This window comes from Patella vulgata, chromosome 7 (genome assembly GCF_932274485.2).
Source record: "Patella vulgata chromosome 7, xgPatVulg1.2, whole genome shotgun sequence".
NCBI classification, from domain to species: Eukaryota; Metazoa; Mollusca; class Gastropoda; family Patellidae; genus Patella; species Patella vulgata.
This window is the reverse complement of record NC_065885.2, coordinates 32,401,684-32,418,287: the sequence shown is the minus strand read 5'-3', so window position 1 is coordinate 32,418,287 and position 16,604 is coordinate 32,401,684. Positions and strand designations below refer to the sequence as shown.

General features: G+C 32.9%; 1 protein-coding gene across 1 annotated transcript; it reads left to right on the top strand.

Moving 5' to 3' along the window:
• Positions 1–7,238: 7,238 nt before the first annotated feature.
• LOC126827738 (uncharacterized) lies at positions 7,239–10,357 on the top strand. Its single transcript, XM_050557239.2, has 3 exons — positions 7,239–7,771; positions 8,691–8,827; positions 9,700–10,357. The coding sequence occupies exons 1-3, from the start codon at positions 7,513–7,515 to the stop codon at positions 10,249–10,251; spliced, it is 948 nt and encodes a 315-aa protein (XP_050413196.1). The 5' UTR covers positions 7,239–7,512; the 3' UTR covers positions 10,252–10,357.
• The last annotated feature ends 6,247 nt before the right edge of the window (positions 10,358–16,604 follow it).

The following is a 16,604-nucleotide window of genomic DNA, read 5'->3' as shown; positions in this document are numbered from 1 at the left end:
AAAGTAAGTGGGTTTAAAATGTTTATTTCCTTCTGGTAGCCTATTCAGAAGCTTATATTCAAACTAGTTCAAAATTGCAGGGTATTTAAGACCGAATGCTGTTGCACATGTCGTCATTTTGCCAGGAACAGGCTATAGTTTACGGTACTGTGCATGCCCAAAGCAAGCTGGAGCCAGAGATTTTAAGACGGCTACAGGTGGGGTTGTTAAACTGGTTTATTTGGTCCCACCTTTGTGTTCAGACGATATTCAATCCAGTTCAATGTCAACGTCTGAACGCACTATAATATAAAAGGAGAGTCTTTGTGTGCTGGTAAATTCGTACAGATAATCTAACCTTTACTAATAACTTGGTGCAGTAATAATAAGCTTAGCTTTTTCTATGGAAAGAATCTGGGTGGCGATTAATTTGTTTACAAATTAAATTTGCAAAATTAACATAATATTTAACATTACCTCACTTTCCCTTACTAATGACATACACATGTGCTTAGGAATAGTTATTGGGTCCATGGACTGTTTTTCTTTTTTATATGTAAGGTAAACTTATGTACCAGCCACCCTCCTCCCTTCGTTCACTCATTGTTACCAGTCCATGTTTCCCCTTGTCAGTGAAGCAGGATGGAGGGCCTGACAAGGACAGCTGTCTAGTCATTCGGATGGTACAAAAACCTGAAGTCCCATGTACACATTGACGTGCACGTTAAAGATCACTTGACAGTTGGAATTCAATATAAGAGTAGGCCGTAGCGCCACTGTCCAGGCAAAATCTCCCCTCATAGCACACTGTATGGCATATGCCTGTCTTCATTAGCCCAGTTTGGAGTAGAACAGTAGGACGTTAAACTCCATTTCATTTCATTTCATTTCATTTCTAAAAAGGAACAAAAGTAAACTATATGAAATGGATAGATAGACTGATAGCATGGACAAAATTACATGACAATTTATACTAAAGAAATGAAATGGGGTGTTTATTGTCATACTTTCTGCAACTAATCCCACTAGTGTAGAATGTAGAAAACAACAATTGAAGGTTGTTTGGGAAATTAAATTCCAAATGGGATTATTCGAGCTATGGAAGACGGAGATGAAATGAAATTGGGTTTAATGTCCTACTGTTCTTTTCCGCCTGGGTTAATGAAGACCTACTCTTACAAGTTATATATCCAATTCCAACTGCCACGGCATCTTTTACGTGCACGCCAATGTGAACATGTGACCTTATTTTTTGTCCCATCCAAATGACTAGACAGCTGTCCTGGTCAGGTCCCCTGTCCTGCACCACTGACATGGGGTAACCACACCAGAGAATAATGAAACCGATATCTGACATGCAGTGTACTAGTACATGTATAAAGAAATTTTGGTTTGCCAGCCTACTCTTATTTCAATTTCAAACTGTAAAAGGTTCTTTTAGTTACCGGTACGTGCATGCCGTGTACAGGGGAACTTGTTTATCGTACCATCTGAATGACTAATTCCTGTCAGAACTGTATCTCGCAGACAAAATTCTTTGACCATTCCTGTCAGTCCAAATGGAAAGCTTCAATAAGAAATTACTGAATTGTTTCAATCGCATTTAGTAATTGAACTGGAATGTACAGGTCACAATTCTCTGGAATACAATTACTGCTTATTACTGAGCGATGTTTCGACTGGGCTTCCCTACTCGAAACATCGCTCAGTAATAAGCAGCACTGGTAATTGCAATCCATAGAACTGTACATAAATAATAATAATCAAATTTTTTGCTTTTTTTAAATAGAATTTTGTGATTCAAAACACTTGAAAATGGTGATAGATTATTATCAATATATAGCCTATTATCAAATGTTGTGGAAAATGATTCCTTTTGGCAAACAAAGAAATACAGTGAAAATAGAAGGAAAAGACTCCAAAATAGCCTTAGACAGAGACTGTGGTAATGGCTAAAAGAGTTGTATTTTCATATTGTGGCTTAATAATAATAAGGACGGACAGGAATTGACAGAAGACTTTGTCCGTGAGTGACCGTTAGGAAACAAAACAACTGAATGACTACTAGAGCAGGTCACACTGTTAATTCCTTCCAGCTCAGTAAGACTAAAGTGTCTAAAAGTAGACTAAAACTAAAGCCGCAATAATTTAATATGTCATACTTTGCCTATCTTTTTGCTTTCGTCCTGTTTTCATATTCAATCTATTTTGGGCTTCCCTACTCGAAACATCGCTCAGTAATAAGCAGCACTGGTAATTGCAATCCATAGAACTGTACATAAATAATAATAATCAAATTTTTTGCTTTTTTTAAATAGAATTTTGTGATTCAAAACACTTGAAAATGGTGATAGATTATTATCAATATATAGCCTATTATCAAATGTTGTGGAAAATGATTCCTTTTGGCAAACAAAGAAATACAGTGAAAATAGAAGGAAAAGACTCCAAAATAGCCTTAGACAGAGACTGTGGTAATGGCTAAAAGAGTTGTATTTTCATATTGTGGCTTAATAATAATAAGGACGGACAGGAATTGACAGAAGACTTTGTCCGTGAGTGACCGTTAGGAAACAAAACAACTGAATGACTACTAGAGCAGGTCACACTGTTAATTCCTTCCAGCTCAGTAAGACTAAAGTGTCTAAAAGTAGACTAAAACTAAAGCCGCAATAATTTAATATGTCATACTTTGCCTATCTTTTTGCTTTCGTCCTGTTTTCATATTCAATCTATTTTGTAAAAATCGAAAAATGATATCTAATTTTGCATCATTGTCTCCTTTTTCAGTAAGGGAATTTCTTCAACACAGGCCCTTATAATAAGTAATAACTAATATTATAGACCCTATATAACAGTAACAATAAATAACAACGCATTGTTACATTAAATCAGAAAATTTGCCTGGCCTTTTAAGTTCTAAGTTTTAGTTCTAACCACATTTGGCTGTGAGAGGAAGTAGATCTAGTAGGCTATGTATAGCAAAATTTAATTATTAATAAACTATATGAAATACTTACCGTTTGGGTCTTTAAACAAATACTGTAGGCCTAAAAATAATGATGCCATGGCCGTGGCGACATGCTTCGGGTTTTTTTTTTTGTTTTGTTTTTTTCAGTCAACCCGATTGATTCAGTTTCAAAACTTTCGGCCTCATTCCTTGAGACGATAAATTTATCTAACGATAAAAACAAATTAATCTCAGAATGTCTGATATTGTATTGACGAGACATTCGACCCATTACACGTTCTCTTCCGTAAATAAGATAATCCTAAACAGTTTTGTTTTTTTTAAATTATATTATTAAATTGGTAACAGAATAATCAGATTCTGAAAGCGAATTATTCGGGTAAACGTGTCGCATAACCAGATCACCGCTCGAAATGGAACCATATCGCAAAATAGTTCCAGTTTTTGACTGGATTAAAGATAATAATTAATTGTGTGACATAATAAATTGACTTAGCTGCATTCGATATAAAATTTTGACAAGAAGAAAGTCCCTGTTACAGCCACGGTTATACCTCCATTAAAAGTCAAATCGGTATCTAGGCCACGACGAATCCCTAGTAACTCACTATTTTCAAAAATGACCGAAATATAAATTTACATTTGTTACAGAATCAGAATATTCCAAATCTTTCTAGAACTTTTGATTTGATGAATTTACATAGCTAACAAATGTTTTCATACTTTAGCATTGAAAAGAGATATTACGAATAACAATTTAACGTTCGATACATTTAAAACGAAAGGACAAATTACGTGGGTTTTTTTATTTTTATTAAATTAGTAGGCCTACAAATCGTTACTGCTATAGTCAGAAATACGATTGGAATTATATAATAGATAAGATCAGATTTTAATGTACCAAAACATCCATTAAGACGGGAAGAATACTCCTATAGTAAAGGGAGCACATTATAAAATGGTGGATCAAAAAGCGACTCAGAACTGTTCGAGAGAAGTTTATGCAATGTACAGTGTATATGTTATAATTGTCGAAATTAGAATATAGGGACCTCTGAAAAGAAAGTTCATTAAATAATAATATATATGCATACAGCGCACAGTTCCCTCCTATAAATAAGATAGGGCCTTGATTATCTACACAAAATCTCATCTTTAATCCCTATTTTAGTATTATTCATAAATATTTTGGCCGCAGTAAAATATGAGTAATTTAGTTGTTTATTAAAGAAGTCCACATTTCGTCAATAACCAGAAAATGGGAATAAAGTTAGTTTTCCAAGTCTCGATTTATTTATTAAGAAAATAAAAACTATACGGCCCTTGTTAGTTGCTACTATAGTAGATAACAAAGGCTGCCCTTGTTAGTTGTTACTGTAGCGGCTAACAATTTACCCCCAGAGGCGCAGAGGCACCCTTAGCGCTGCTACGAGCATCTAAAAATGACTAACAACTTTCTACTACTAGCAGGCTAATAATAGGCGGATCGGGTGGTAATTTCTAGAAATATTGTCAATCCTCGAACGTTTCTTGGATGACTGACTGTGCAATAGGAATTCGCCATCTTAATAAGATTGAAACAGTTCGTATTTTACCTCGTATAATACTGACCATTTATATTTGTTACCAATTTTATTGTAAATTTCACTCGATACTATAAATATTATTATAATGCTTTTTGGGGACGCGTTTGAAAATATTTCTCAGACTTTTTAATAGAACTAATTTATAGATCCATTCTTTATTTTGTTAGATTTTTTCGGCATTGTTATATAAAAAAGTGCCTACTCTTTTTATGGAGTTACCTGTCCAATGAAATGTGATTTTAACCAATGCATTTAGTTAGTATTTTCCTCTCTTGATAACGTTGCTTTACAGTTGATGTATTGTCCGCTGTTAAATTATGTTATTAGTTTTATGATAACTATCTGGCGCTGAGTAATTAACTAGTAATCGTCTTTCCTATAAAATACTGGTAATGGAACATTGATTTCTGTTAATGATTATTAATCCCCAAACATTATTTCAGGATCAGCAAAGGTCAGGGCTGAACAGGTATACGAGCTATCTGCGAAAAGATGCATAAGCTAAATATATTCATATTTTTTAATTAGATAAGATAAAATAAGATTTTATTGCATCGAAACATCCATTTAGGACAGCATACAATATAAACGTGTACATAAAAATTATACCAATATGACAATAATTACACAAGACACACAATATTGCATCGGAACCTCCCTTGAGGACAACATACAATATATTAAATACAGGTGAATCGGAACCTCCCTTGAGGACAAAATACAATATACAAAATATTAAATACAGGTGCAAAAAATTGGACGGATACAAAAATATGGATGGACATAAATTCAGAGCACTCATACATAAACAGTATAAAACCTGCGTTTGTTTCAATTTGAGTTCTTCGGTGTTTGCCACCCATGAATTAATTCGTTTATCAAAATCCCAAAGAAGAAAAATCAAATGCGTGCGTCATTCCGGCGTCTTTTTGTTGTTTTTTTTTTCAATTAACGAGGCAGCTGCAAGATACAATCTGATTATATGTTCTCAAAATAGAATTTTATTAAGAATGATACAGGTTATATATTATAGTACAGTATGGTGATTAGTATCTATCAGTAGTACTGTAGAAAGCAGCGGAAATTAATTAGGAACAGGTTTATCTTTTCAACAAACTGTATAAATAATGCTACGAAACACCTTCTGGATACGGTCAATAAGATCATCAGCCATCATTAATCATGGTAACCGGAGAATAATATAATGCCTTTTTTCCAACTCGTGAGAAATTCAATCTGTACTCATCACTATTAAAGGTCTAGAGAACCCAATACTACCGCTGGGATATTAATTATTTTGATATATTCCCAGTCGCAAAGCTTTCTTATAAAATCTAACGATTTTGCCCTTATATTATGCAATGCATTATAAATGTATAAGGTCTAAGTAAAGAGCTGGTCGTCCTTGCTTTTAAAAATCAAAAATAGATCATGAAACTTTAATATATAGAATATTTCAGTCAGATTATTTATTCTATAAGCGAATTATGACAGTTTGAAGTTTTGACAAGAAATAGTCGATTAGCAAGTACCAAGTACCATTGCCAATAATAAAATCTCGATTGTCAGTCCTTTTGCTAAGTGGCATCCATATTAAAGTTAAACTGGTATATATATTATATTATGGCAAAATTACGTATTTATTTTGAAACAGTCTACTTATTACCTAGATATTATACAGATTTGTATCCCTTATTTTGGGAATGTTTCATAATGTTTTGTAATCCTACACAATCTTCCATCTTAAATCAACAAGTTTATCTTAGCCATAATTTTTCAAAATAATAAAAAAAAAAATTGTGCATCAGTTCTTCCTTATAATTATACACATCATGCGTGAAATGTGATTAACGTTTCATTTGAATTTTTTAGGCAAAACTCTAAACGTATTTACGGTTACTTGGCTCAGAATAATAGCTTTGACAGGCAGGTTTATCTTTTTTTTAAAGAATATCGAAACACGACTTTAGGGCACCTTTATAATATAATCCTAGAAAGGACGGTGTGTCTTGGGCGGATCACGTTGCCTCTAATTCATTTCGCTGTTCCCGTCCTAATTTATTCAAAAGTTTATATGAAGTATACTCTGTCGTATTTAATTTGATTTTGTTGGACATTGTGTTATGTTATAAAATTTAGTGTTGATATTGCTTTGATTGTTTTAAATCGGCTTTTTCACTCGAGCCACAATTATATACCATGTTACTTTTTAGTAGAATTAGGAATTGAAATGAAATGGGGTTTAATGTCAAACTTTTTTGCACCAACCGGGAATTGAAGACGGCAGTAGCCTATCTATAAGGGGCATTTTGAAAGAAGTACGTCACTAGACATCTTTCCTTGCTATATTATTATTCATGTTGATAATATATTGACTTGACCACACCTATCATATACCTTGGATGCTTTTAATTAAATTAGATCAAGCCATTCCAAAATTCTGAACCGTATAAAACAAACGGCATTTCTATTTTGATACTAAATAAATGCGTGGTGTACATTCATCACATGACTATGGCATAAGAATTGCAAGCTATGTAAAATATTTATAGAAAACTGATTAATAAAATATTCTGGTTTATCCAGTCGTTTGTTGCATGTCCATTCAGTACTTGAATATCCAGTAACACTGGCTGACTCACCTTTGAACTACTTTTACCCGTCTTGTTCTGTGCTCGACTTTCATTGGTTAACTGTACCCGTGTCGCAGGTAATGTAATAGTGTCAGGTGCGCCATATTGTTTACAAAATAATCTTGTGTTGTTATCGAGTTATCAGGATTTTTGTTGTTTTAATAGATCTGAATATTGTTTTATTTGAAAGTGAGCTTACCGGAGTTATCTCAGACTTGACAGGGATAAGAACAGCTATTTGACCCCCATGTTTATAGTTTGATTCACTTGTGTGGATATGTTGAAAAGCAATTTTATTTCGTAAACTCAGTAGGCCTAATCTAAATGTGAAATTTACAACAAAATGTCCAAAAAAGATCGTCGACGTGTTCTTGCTGCTATTTGGGGATGCCCTACAAGGTTTCATCTGGACTTTTTCGATGAAGATGACCATGTTGTGGTGTCTTGTGGTAATAAAAGTGTTGTAGGATGGTGGTTGGATCTGTTTAAAACTGCCTATCCTAATATTAACTGTCTGGAGAAAAATGACATCATCAAGCTAAAACCCAGAGTTCATGTTACCTTAAAATTAAATAAAGTTACTGGATTACTAAAAATAACAGGTAATAACATTTAAGAGGTATACCCTACCACCAATAAACCAAATCTACTTGATTTTATATAATATCATGTCTCACATTACCTGACTATTTAAAATTCAAACACTGCACTGACCTACATGTACATACATAGAGTTAATTTAAGCATTTCTTTTACTTTGGTTCGTTTTAAACGCCTTAATTGATAGGATGGATTGGTGTTGAACATCATGACAATACAATACTTTGGTCATTTGAAAACTGACTAACAGTTATTTTATTCTATAGTCATACCTATTCTTCATCGAATTTCAACTGTTTCTGTTGTTTTTTTATTTGAACTACAGTGCAGACACAGTGGACCTTGGTTTTATGTCCCATCCGAATGATTAAGCAACCTTTTTCTTGTCAGCCACACATTCTACCCCAGCAAGTGGTAACTGGGTATTCTAGTCAAGATTCACTGTATCTCTCACTGATCATGGGCGTGGATTTAGGGGGGGGGGGGGAATGAATAGGTCTCTTGCACCCCCCCCCCCCCCTCCATGATTTTGATCGTCAGGACAGATTTTCAGGTTTATATCCACATGAATGCACCGTTCTAAAATTCATAGAGTAACAGTCCTGATCGTAGAATGAACGTCTATGGCCAATTCAGTTAACTTCATGAACAATTAATATTTGTGCAGCTTTAATGTAGGTAGTCAATTTTTCCATATCGTCATCATATTACCCCTGGGCCCTAGTTACCGCTTTCATCAAAATAACACTGGTACAGTAACCTGTTCGTAATTATTATTTGGGTTTGGTAATGAAATGTTCCAGGTTCCAGGGTTCGTCCATCCCCCCCCCCAAAAGTTAGGACAAATCCACGCCCTTGTCACAGATTCCTTTATAAAATTTTGCATACAATCTTATTGAAGTGTAAATTATGTTTTTGTAGGTAAAAATCACTGGCAGTGGTTGGTGGAATGTTTAGCTGATTTATTTGAAGATGGAAATGCAGACGCTGAAACTATTGTCTCCATGTCAGAAAATTCTGTTACACGTTATCTACAGTTAGATAAAGATGATGAAGAGGTAAATATCTTTTTGACAGAAAAAGTTCTTGACGCTAAACCAGTGTTTAACTTCTGAATGGGGCATAGTGATTTTTCATAGAAATAATTTAAAAGCTGGTTAGAAAAAACATATCTATGGCATCAAGATCTAGATTCCCACTGCAGTTAGTAACAAGTGAATAAAACTTGCAAAGAAGTTCTAATTAAAACTTCTATTGAAAGAATATATCCTGTAGACCAAATGGTCTAATCAGGGTGGGTTGCACTTTGGATTGAAAATCTTAAGTGGACCATGGGATAATTAAGTTTGAGGAACACTGCTTTAAACCGTTTTAGTGGAATATAAAATGACTAGGTCGATCTACCTGGAAGCCAGAGTTAAAAGCGTTTAGATTTTAGGAGAATTTTAGCCATGGTTTCTGGGCTACTGTCACACTTGCTATTATAAGTAAGAAGAGTGAACGTGCTTGAATGTATCAATAATTAATATGCATAATTGAAAGAGGGCAGTATTTATTGTAAGGAAAGCATGTCTAGTTATTCAGATTTCAGATCTAATGACATTGACATGTGCATAAAAAGGCCCCTTGATGAAATCATAAGTACTTGAAGTGTAAATGCCATTTCTTGGGGAAATTTCTCTTTTCCTGCATCTTGCATTGCACAAAGGACTATAGAAAATAAACATGACCATGTCAGAAACCTAGGTAACAGGTTTAAAGATGTCTAACTTCATTGCTTTACTTCAAAAGTCTTCAGATCTGAATTGAAAATAAACATGACCATGTTAGTAACCTAGGTATAAAAAATTCAAAAGTACAACTAAAATCAATGTCTTAGCTGTGTGAACTCCTCAAATATAAATAAATTTTTGTGAATTGTATTTTGTAGATTCAAGATTTATTAGATCAGATACCTGAGGGTGGAGGTATTATGACTCATGATTATATAATGAGATTATGGAAAACTTTATTAGATGATTGGTTTGGTGTTGGAGCATGTGTTTATATTGTTACTCCAAAGATAGACTCTGAACGCTTATTCCAGTGCATGCTCCTTATGGTCAGGAACAAAGGGACTGGTTTTAAATGCACATTAATTACTCCTGCGAAATCCTCTGATGGTGAAAAGTATGAAAAAACCCTTGAAAAGACAAAACGAAGAATGAAAGAAGTTAAAACAGTACATCAGAAAAGACTATTAAGTGACGTCAAGATACAGTGGGTTATGGATAATTTGGAGGTACGCCATGAAGTATTCTCAACTAATTTTGTGGCTGCGTATAAAGACAATGAAGCCGAGGTTTTAACAACTACGGCTCACTTTCACAAAAGCCATTTTCATTTCAACCAGAAAGATAATGTCTGTTACAACCGTTTGCCTACTAATGACTTGAAGAGGAATTATCTCTTTCCTCTTGGGATAGGAAGTAATGTCTTTTAATTTGTTCTCATATATTATTCAATTGTGATCCGTGCCAAGGAAAATTGTGTAACTGGATTGTGATAAAATGTTTCCTCTCTTTGTATGTACATGTATTAATGCCAACCAGCAATTTAGTTTCGATACCAACTACGCATTAAAAATTTGTGAATATTGGTGATATGAACATGATTAGCTATAACACTACTAATTCAAATCAAGTCATACCAACCGTGAATTTAATTTTATTACCACTTTGTATTTTATCCTATGATTTAAAAACATGTTATTTTAATATATCCTATTTTAAACATATATTATGCAAGAGCTAAGTCTGCCTATTGCAGGTCTTTCTTGAAGCCTGAAATGTTATCTAAATTATTAATCAACATATCCAGTCCATAATCAACTCTCGATGCCATTGTTAGCCCGCGATATTTAGTGGATTTGAATACATTTTGTGATGGATAATTTAACGTAAAAATGGATAATAAAGACTTTGTTTAATATCGTGCCAACTTTAGTAAATAACGATCGAGGCTAGCCTAAAATTGAATTGCTAACAGAGGAAGCAATTTGAGTGAAATTTTCAGCATATTCTGCTTTCATTATCTATTTTATTTTAACTATTGTAGCGAGAACTGTCAGCTCTTTATTTAATCTTACCTAATTACCCTTTAATATATGCAATTATTAATTTAGATTTAATATAAGTCAAAATCATTGTGCATAGTTTGTTAATTATTTTATCTACTTCATTATTAATGTAAAACAACAAAGATTCACATGTAAAGTTAAAGCCATGCCACAGTATTTATTATGTACCGTTTAGTTTTTAAAATGTGTTGAATTGTATGTAATCAATGTGTTGAATTGTATGTAATCAAAACTGCTCAATCGCTATACTATGAAGTTTAAATAAACAAAATTGTAAATTTAACAGTCATCTTGTTTGAATTTCCAAAGGAAAAATCCTTTTTTTATATAAATTTGTATTCACAATTAATTTCAACATCTTGGTTTAGTTTTCTAGCATCTTTCCAAAGTGTGAATACAAAATCAGAAGAGTTAACATGGTGAGGTATATAAATCACAATACTCTTCTCCCACACAAAAAATTAATTTGTTGAAATTAGTGCATCCTGTCATTTTGAAATCTGTTCTACAATGAATGGCTTCATGATTTATCTTATTTATCATTATGAAGGATGTTGTGTTTGAGAATAATATAGCTTATTTATGATGTAAACCAGCGGTTAACAGGCATGATACGCCCACATTTTGCAAAATATGGATATAGAACAACCTAAAAACAAAAGCAATTTTTCGTACAAACAAGTGGCTATACATGTAATCCAGAAAGTTATGGTCTGAAATGCGCAAATATCAAAAGGGACCGAGATCTTTGGGATATAAACATATATTTTAAGTTTCATCAAAACGGATAAAAATTGTGACCTCTAGAGGGTCCACAACCTTCGTTATCACATACTTTGACACAATTTGTGTACAAAGAGCGACCATTTTGTCGGGCAGTTTCATTTCGATTTTCCCGAAATTGAATTCAACCTCCATTATGGTGGAATGGTGATATATTTAAATGGTTTTTAAAATCGGATAAAAAAAATTGTGACCTCTAAGAGATTCCACAAGCTAAAAAACTTGATTTTTTAGTATAATCAGGGACCATAATCCAGGAAGTTAAGGTCTGATATGCGCAAATAGCGAAAGGAACCGAGATCTTTGGGATATAAACTTATAAACATATATTTTTAAGTTTCATCAAAATCTAATAACAATTGGTCCGAAATTTGAACTCAACCGTAATTAGGATGTAACGGTGATAAATTTAAACGTTTTTTACAATTGGATAAAAATTGTGACCTGTAGAGGGTCCAGAAGCTAAATACGTGATTTTTCGTTCAACCAGGGGCCATAATCCAGGAAGTTACCACGATCTTTGGATTATAAACATACCTTTTAAGTTTCATCAAATTCGGATAAAAATTGTGACTTCTAGAGTGACCACAATCTTGGTATTACATACTTTTACACTATTTGCGTACAAGGAGTGGCCATTCTGTCTGGCAGTTCCGATCAGATTTTACAAAATTCAAACTCCACCTTCATTGATGTGTAATGGTGATATATTTAAACAGTTTTTAAAATTGAATACAAACGGTGTTTTCTAGCGGGTACTCAAGCTAAAAATGCGATTTTTCAAACAATCAGGGGCCATAATCCAAGAAGTTACATTCTGATATGCGTGATTATCGAACGGAACCAAGATCTTTGTGATAAACATGCATTTCAAGTTTCATCAAAATCGGATGAAAATTGTGTAGAGCGTCCACAAGCTAAAAACGTGATTTTTCATACAATCAGAGGCCATAACCCATGAAGTTATTGTCCGATACATGCCAATATCGAAAGGGAACCAAAATCTTTGGGAGATAGACCTATATTTCATGTTTCGTCAAAATCGGATAAAAATTGTGACCTGTAGAGTGTCCACAAATACAGTGTGGACTGATGGACGGCATATGTCCACATGCAAATGTAGGCATATAACAAAATGAAATGGGGTTTAATGTCCTACTTTTCGCACCTTTATGCTGTAAACTAAGTTACAGAACATAAATGTGCATTGAAATTAATGTGGTAGACCTATATTTCATGTTTCGTCAAAATCGGATAAAAATTGTGACCTGTAGAGTGTCCACAAATACAGTGTGGACTGATGGACGGCATATGTCCACATGCAAATGTAGGCATATAACAAAATGAAATGGGGTTTAATGTCCTACTTTTCGCACCTTTATGCTGTAAACTAAGTTACAGAACATAAATGTGCATTGAAATTAATGTGATAGACCTATATTTCATGTTTCGTCAAAATCGGATAAAAATTGTGACCTGTAGAGTGTCCACAAATACAGTGTGGACTGATGGACGGCATTTGTCCACATGCAAATGTAGGCATATAACAAAATGAAATGGGGTTTAATGTCCTACTTTTCGCACCTTTATGCTGTAAACTAAGTTACAGAACATAAATGTGCATTGAAATTAATGTGGTAGATGATATTTATATGCATTAGTTTCAGTTTTCAGCTGTACATGTATATTGAAACACTTACACCCATCAACAATATTCTGACAAATAACATATACAACTAGTTTTTATTCTCTTACAGAGATATTTTATTCTTAAACAGCTCATGATCTTTAAAGAAAAGCTTGAATTTATTCACTAAGATTCCAGTTGTAGTAATTTAACAAACTTTAGTCAAAGATTAAATCATGACCATTATCAGTCAATAAAGGTGAACCACTACATTACAGGTTTTCAAGGAAAAGAAATAAGGTCATCTCTAATGTCTACACAACTTGTATCTTCAATCTAATAAACATCTTTTGTATTGTAGTTTACGTAAATCACAGGAGCTTACAAATTCAACTACATGTATTCATTGCTTTTACCAAATCAAATAACTAGGTTGAAAACACTCCAGTAACAAGGATACTGTTTTCATTTTTTATGTAGCTTGTTTAGAGGACTGTATGTTTTCGTGTACTCTGGGTGATATGAGTGATATGGCAGATTTATCAGAATGATGAAGCCTTTGACTATGTATAGCAACTACAGTACTGATAAAAATTTGTCGCCAAAAAATAGTTATTGTCTGCTTTCACAAAAGGTACCTGCTGTTTTTAAATGCACTGTGCCAGAAAGGGAAATAACTCTGTAATGTAGCTTCTTCTCCATAGTTGACAGTTAGGTGAAATAATAAAACTGGCCAATTTTTAGTTTAAATTATTCTATTAGAATGTTTTAGAATGAATTTCCTGCATATTAAGGACACAAATAAGATATGTAACTAATGATTCTAGAAAGTATATTATGTAACAACAACAGCAATAAATTAAGGCAAAAAATTCACACAATGATATTTTCCCCTTTTATCAGTTGAAAGGAAAAGAACATCTGTTATAAACTAGCAGCTTGTTTTTAGACCATAGACAAGAATTTTTGAGACAAAAATTAATTAACATAGTAGAATCTGACTGACAGCCTGAAGTCTACTTTAACAATGACACCTATTAGTATTAAAGGAGGTTTATTTAAGATCTTAAAAGTAATGACACAAACCCATCAAATTTAAATGCGAGTGCACAAAAAAAATCATAAGAGTATGACAAAATTAACATAAAAATAATTAATTGAAAATTTCATCATAATCTGTTGAAATTTTTAATGTGATGATAGCAAGTAACTTGAGTGTTTACTTTTGCTATTTTCCTTACAATGACTTTACTAAACTGAACTTAGAAATAAGATATACTGTGCATTTCTATCCTGACAAAAGCTAAAAAATCAGACAAATAAGGACTTGCTTGACAGACTGTTATTAAAATCCATCTGCAGTTAATAAAGTTATTGTGCATCAAACTTTCAACCAATCAGAAGTTACCTAATCAAATATGTATGAAATAAGATTAGTTGTCTTAAAATGAAGCCACTCCATGTTTCATTCAAATTGGATTATTTTTAGATAAATTAATATATGTCAAAACCTCATGGACGGAATGACACAAAGATGGACTTGTTTTAAAATATTGTAAATCTGTTGCATCTTTTCAAATGATATTCTTGTCTATGGTTAAAATATCCCCCTTGGTCTGAATAATTATTAAACTTTTGACTGTGTGTGTATATATATATATATATAACAAAACATGTACATGTTCCTTTTTAAAATATTTTTTTCTCAGAAATAAGCCTTGCTTGTGTTCGACACTTTACTTATATTATTAATAATTTGTATGTTACATTACAGTACCAGATGTATATATATATATATATATACCCAAGAAAAAAAAGTTTAATATTCAAACTTTGAAATAGCGTTATCATAACTATATATGTACAGTTGGACCTCTGTATATGCCATAAAGATATCAAAGATATAGCATATAATGGCCTCATTTGAATGAATATTCTTGAAGTTTATTTACTTTATTAGTCTGGTCTAACTAAATTTAGACCCATTACACAAATCTTTATATGTACACTGAAGAAAATTCACATATTTACAAAGCAAAATATTTATAAAGATATTTACAAAGATTAAATAATTGACAATACATGTACATAAACAATAGTTTATATATAAGAAGTTTTATATTTACATGTTTACAATTAGAACTTTTCTTCATTCGAATCTCATTCATACCACAATCATACTAAAACATAAAAGATCATTGCACCAAGTTTACACTATATAAAACAAATGATTATTCTTTAAATTCATCCAGATCTCTAGATTGGTAAACTCTACCTGAAGGCATTAACAAATAACACAATAATATGGCTATAGAATATTATCTAAGCTACAAAACCCACATGGAGTTACACAAGCCCCAGTTGGCTTAACTGTTGATTTTGTTCCATAAATTAACTGAATTCTTAAGAAAGCCACTCACTTTAGAAATGGGCAGCAACAGAGGTATGGTCCTCCCTATATAAGCAAGAATTTTATGATTGGATGCCAATAGAACACTTGACAGAGATCAACCTTGTAGTTGTTTCATACGGAATCTAAGCGTGTGCTGTCAGCTGTAACTGAAGACAACTAGCTCAAAGCATAGAAAGCATGAGTTGTTTGTGAAATGAACATTAGATCCCCAGCAGTATTTTCAATACAATGCTTTGAGAATTTTTATCAATATTCAGAATACTGAAAACCAGGGTTAGAACAAATTTTCATTTTAGTACATTTTCAAAATGACTTAACATGGGTTTGGATTCATACATGTAAATTCGACTCATAAAACACAAAATGGTTTTGATAAGAGCTGGCTGTTCTTTCTATAATAGTTCATCAAGTGTTTGCCATGCAAGACATGCCCACATTTTGCAAGAAGTGGGCAAGCTAAAAGTACAATTTTCGTACAATAAAGGGCCATAACCCACATTGTTAAAATCTGACATTAGTCAATATCAAAAGGAATCGAGATGTTTCGGATATAAACATATATTTTACGTTTCATCAAAATCGGAAAAAAATTTGACCTCTAGATCAGAGGGCCCACAACCTTGGTATTACATGCTTTTACACTATTTGCGAAAAGGGGATATCACGATATCTGAACTCAACATCAATTACGGTCTAACTGTGATATTTTGAACATTTTTTAAAATCAAATTAAAATTGTGACCTCTAGAGGGTCCATAAGCTAAAAACACAATTTTTTGTACAATCAGGAGCCATAATCCAGGAAGTTACATTCCGATATGCATGAATATCAAAAGGAAGTATGATTTTTGGGATATAACCATCTCTTAAGCGTCATCAAAACCAGATAACAAG

Bases quoted from the DNA above. Each gene is read 5' to 3' on its own strand.
- LOC126827738 (XM_050557239.2), top strand. From the start codon at position 7,513: ATGTCCAAAAAAGATCGTCGACGTGTTCTTGCTGCTATTTGGGGATGC. The intron at 7,772-8,690 runs GTAATAACATTT...ATGTTTTTGTAG, and splicing joins TGGATTACTAAAAATAACAG to GTAAAAATCACTGGCAGTGG. The intron at 8,828-9,699 runs GTAAATATCTTT...TGTATTTTGTAG, and splicing joins TAGATAAAGATGATGAAGAG to ATTCAAGATTTATTAGATCA.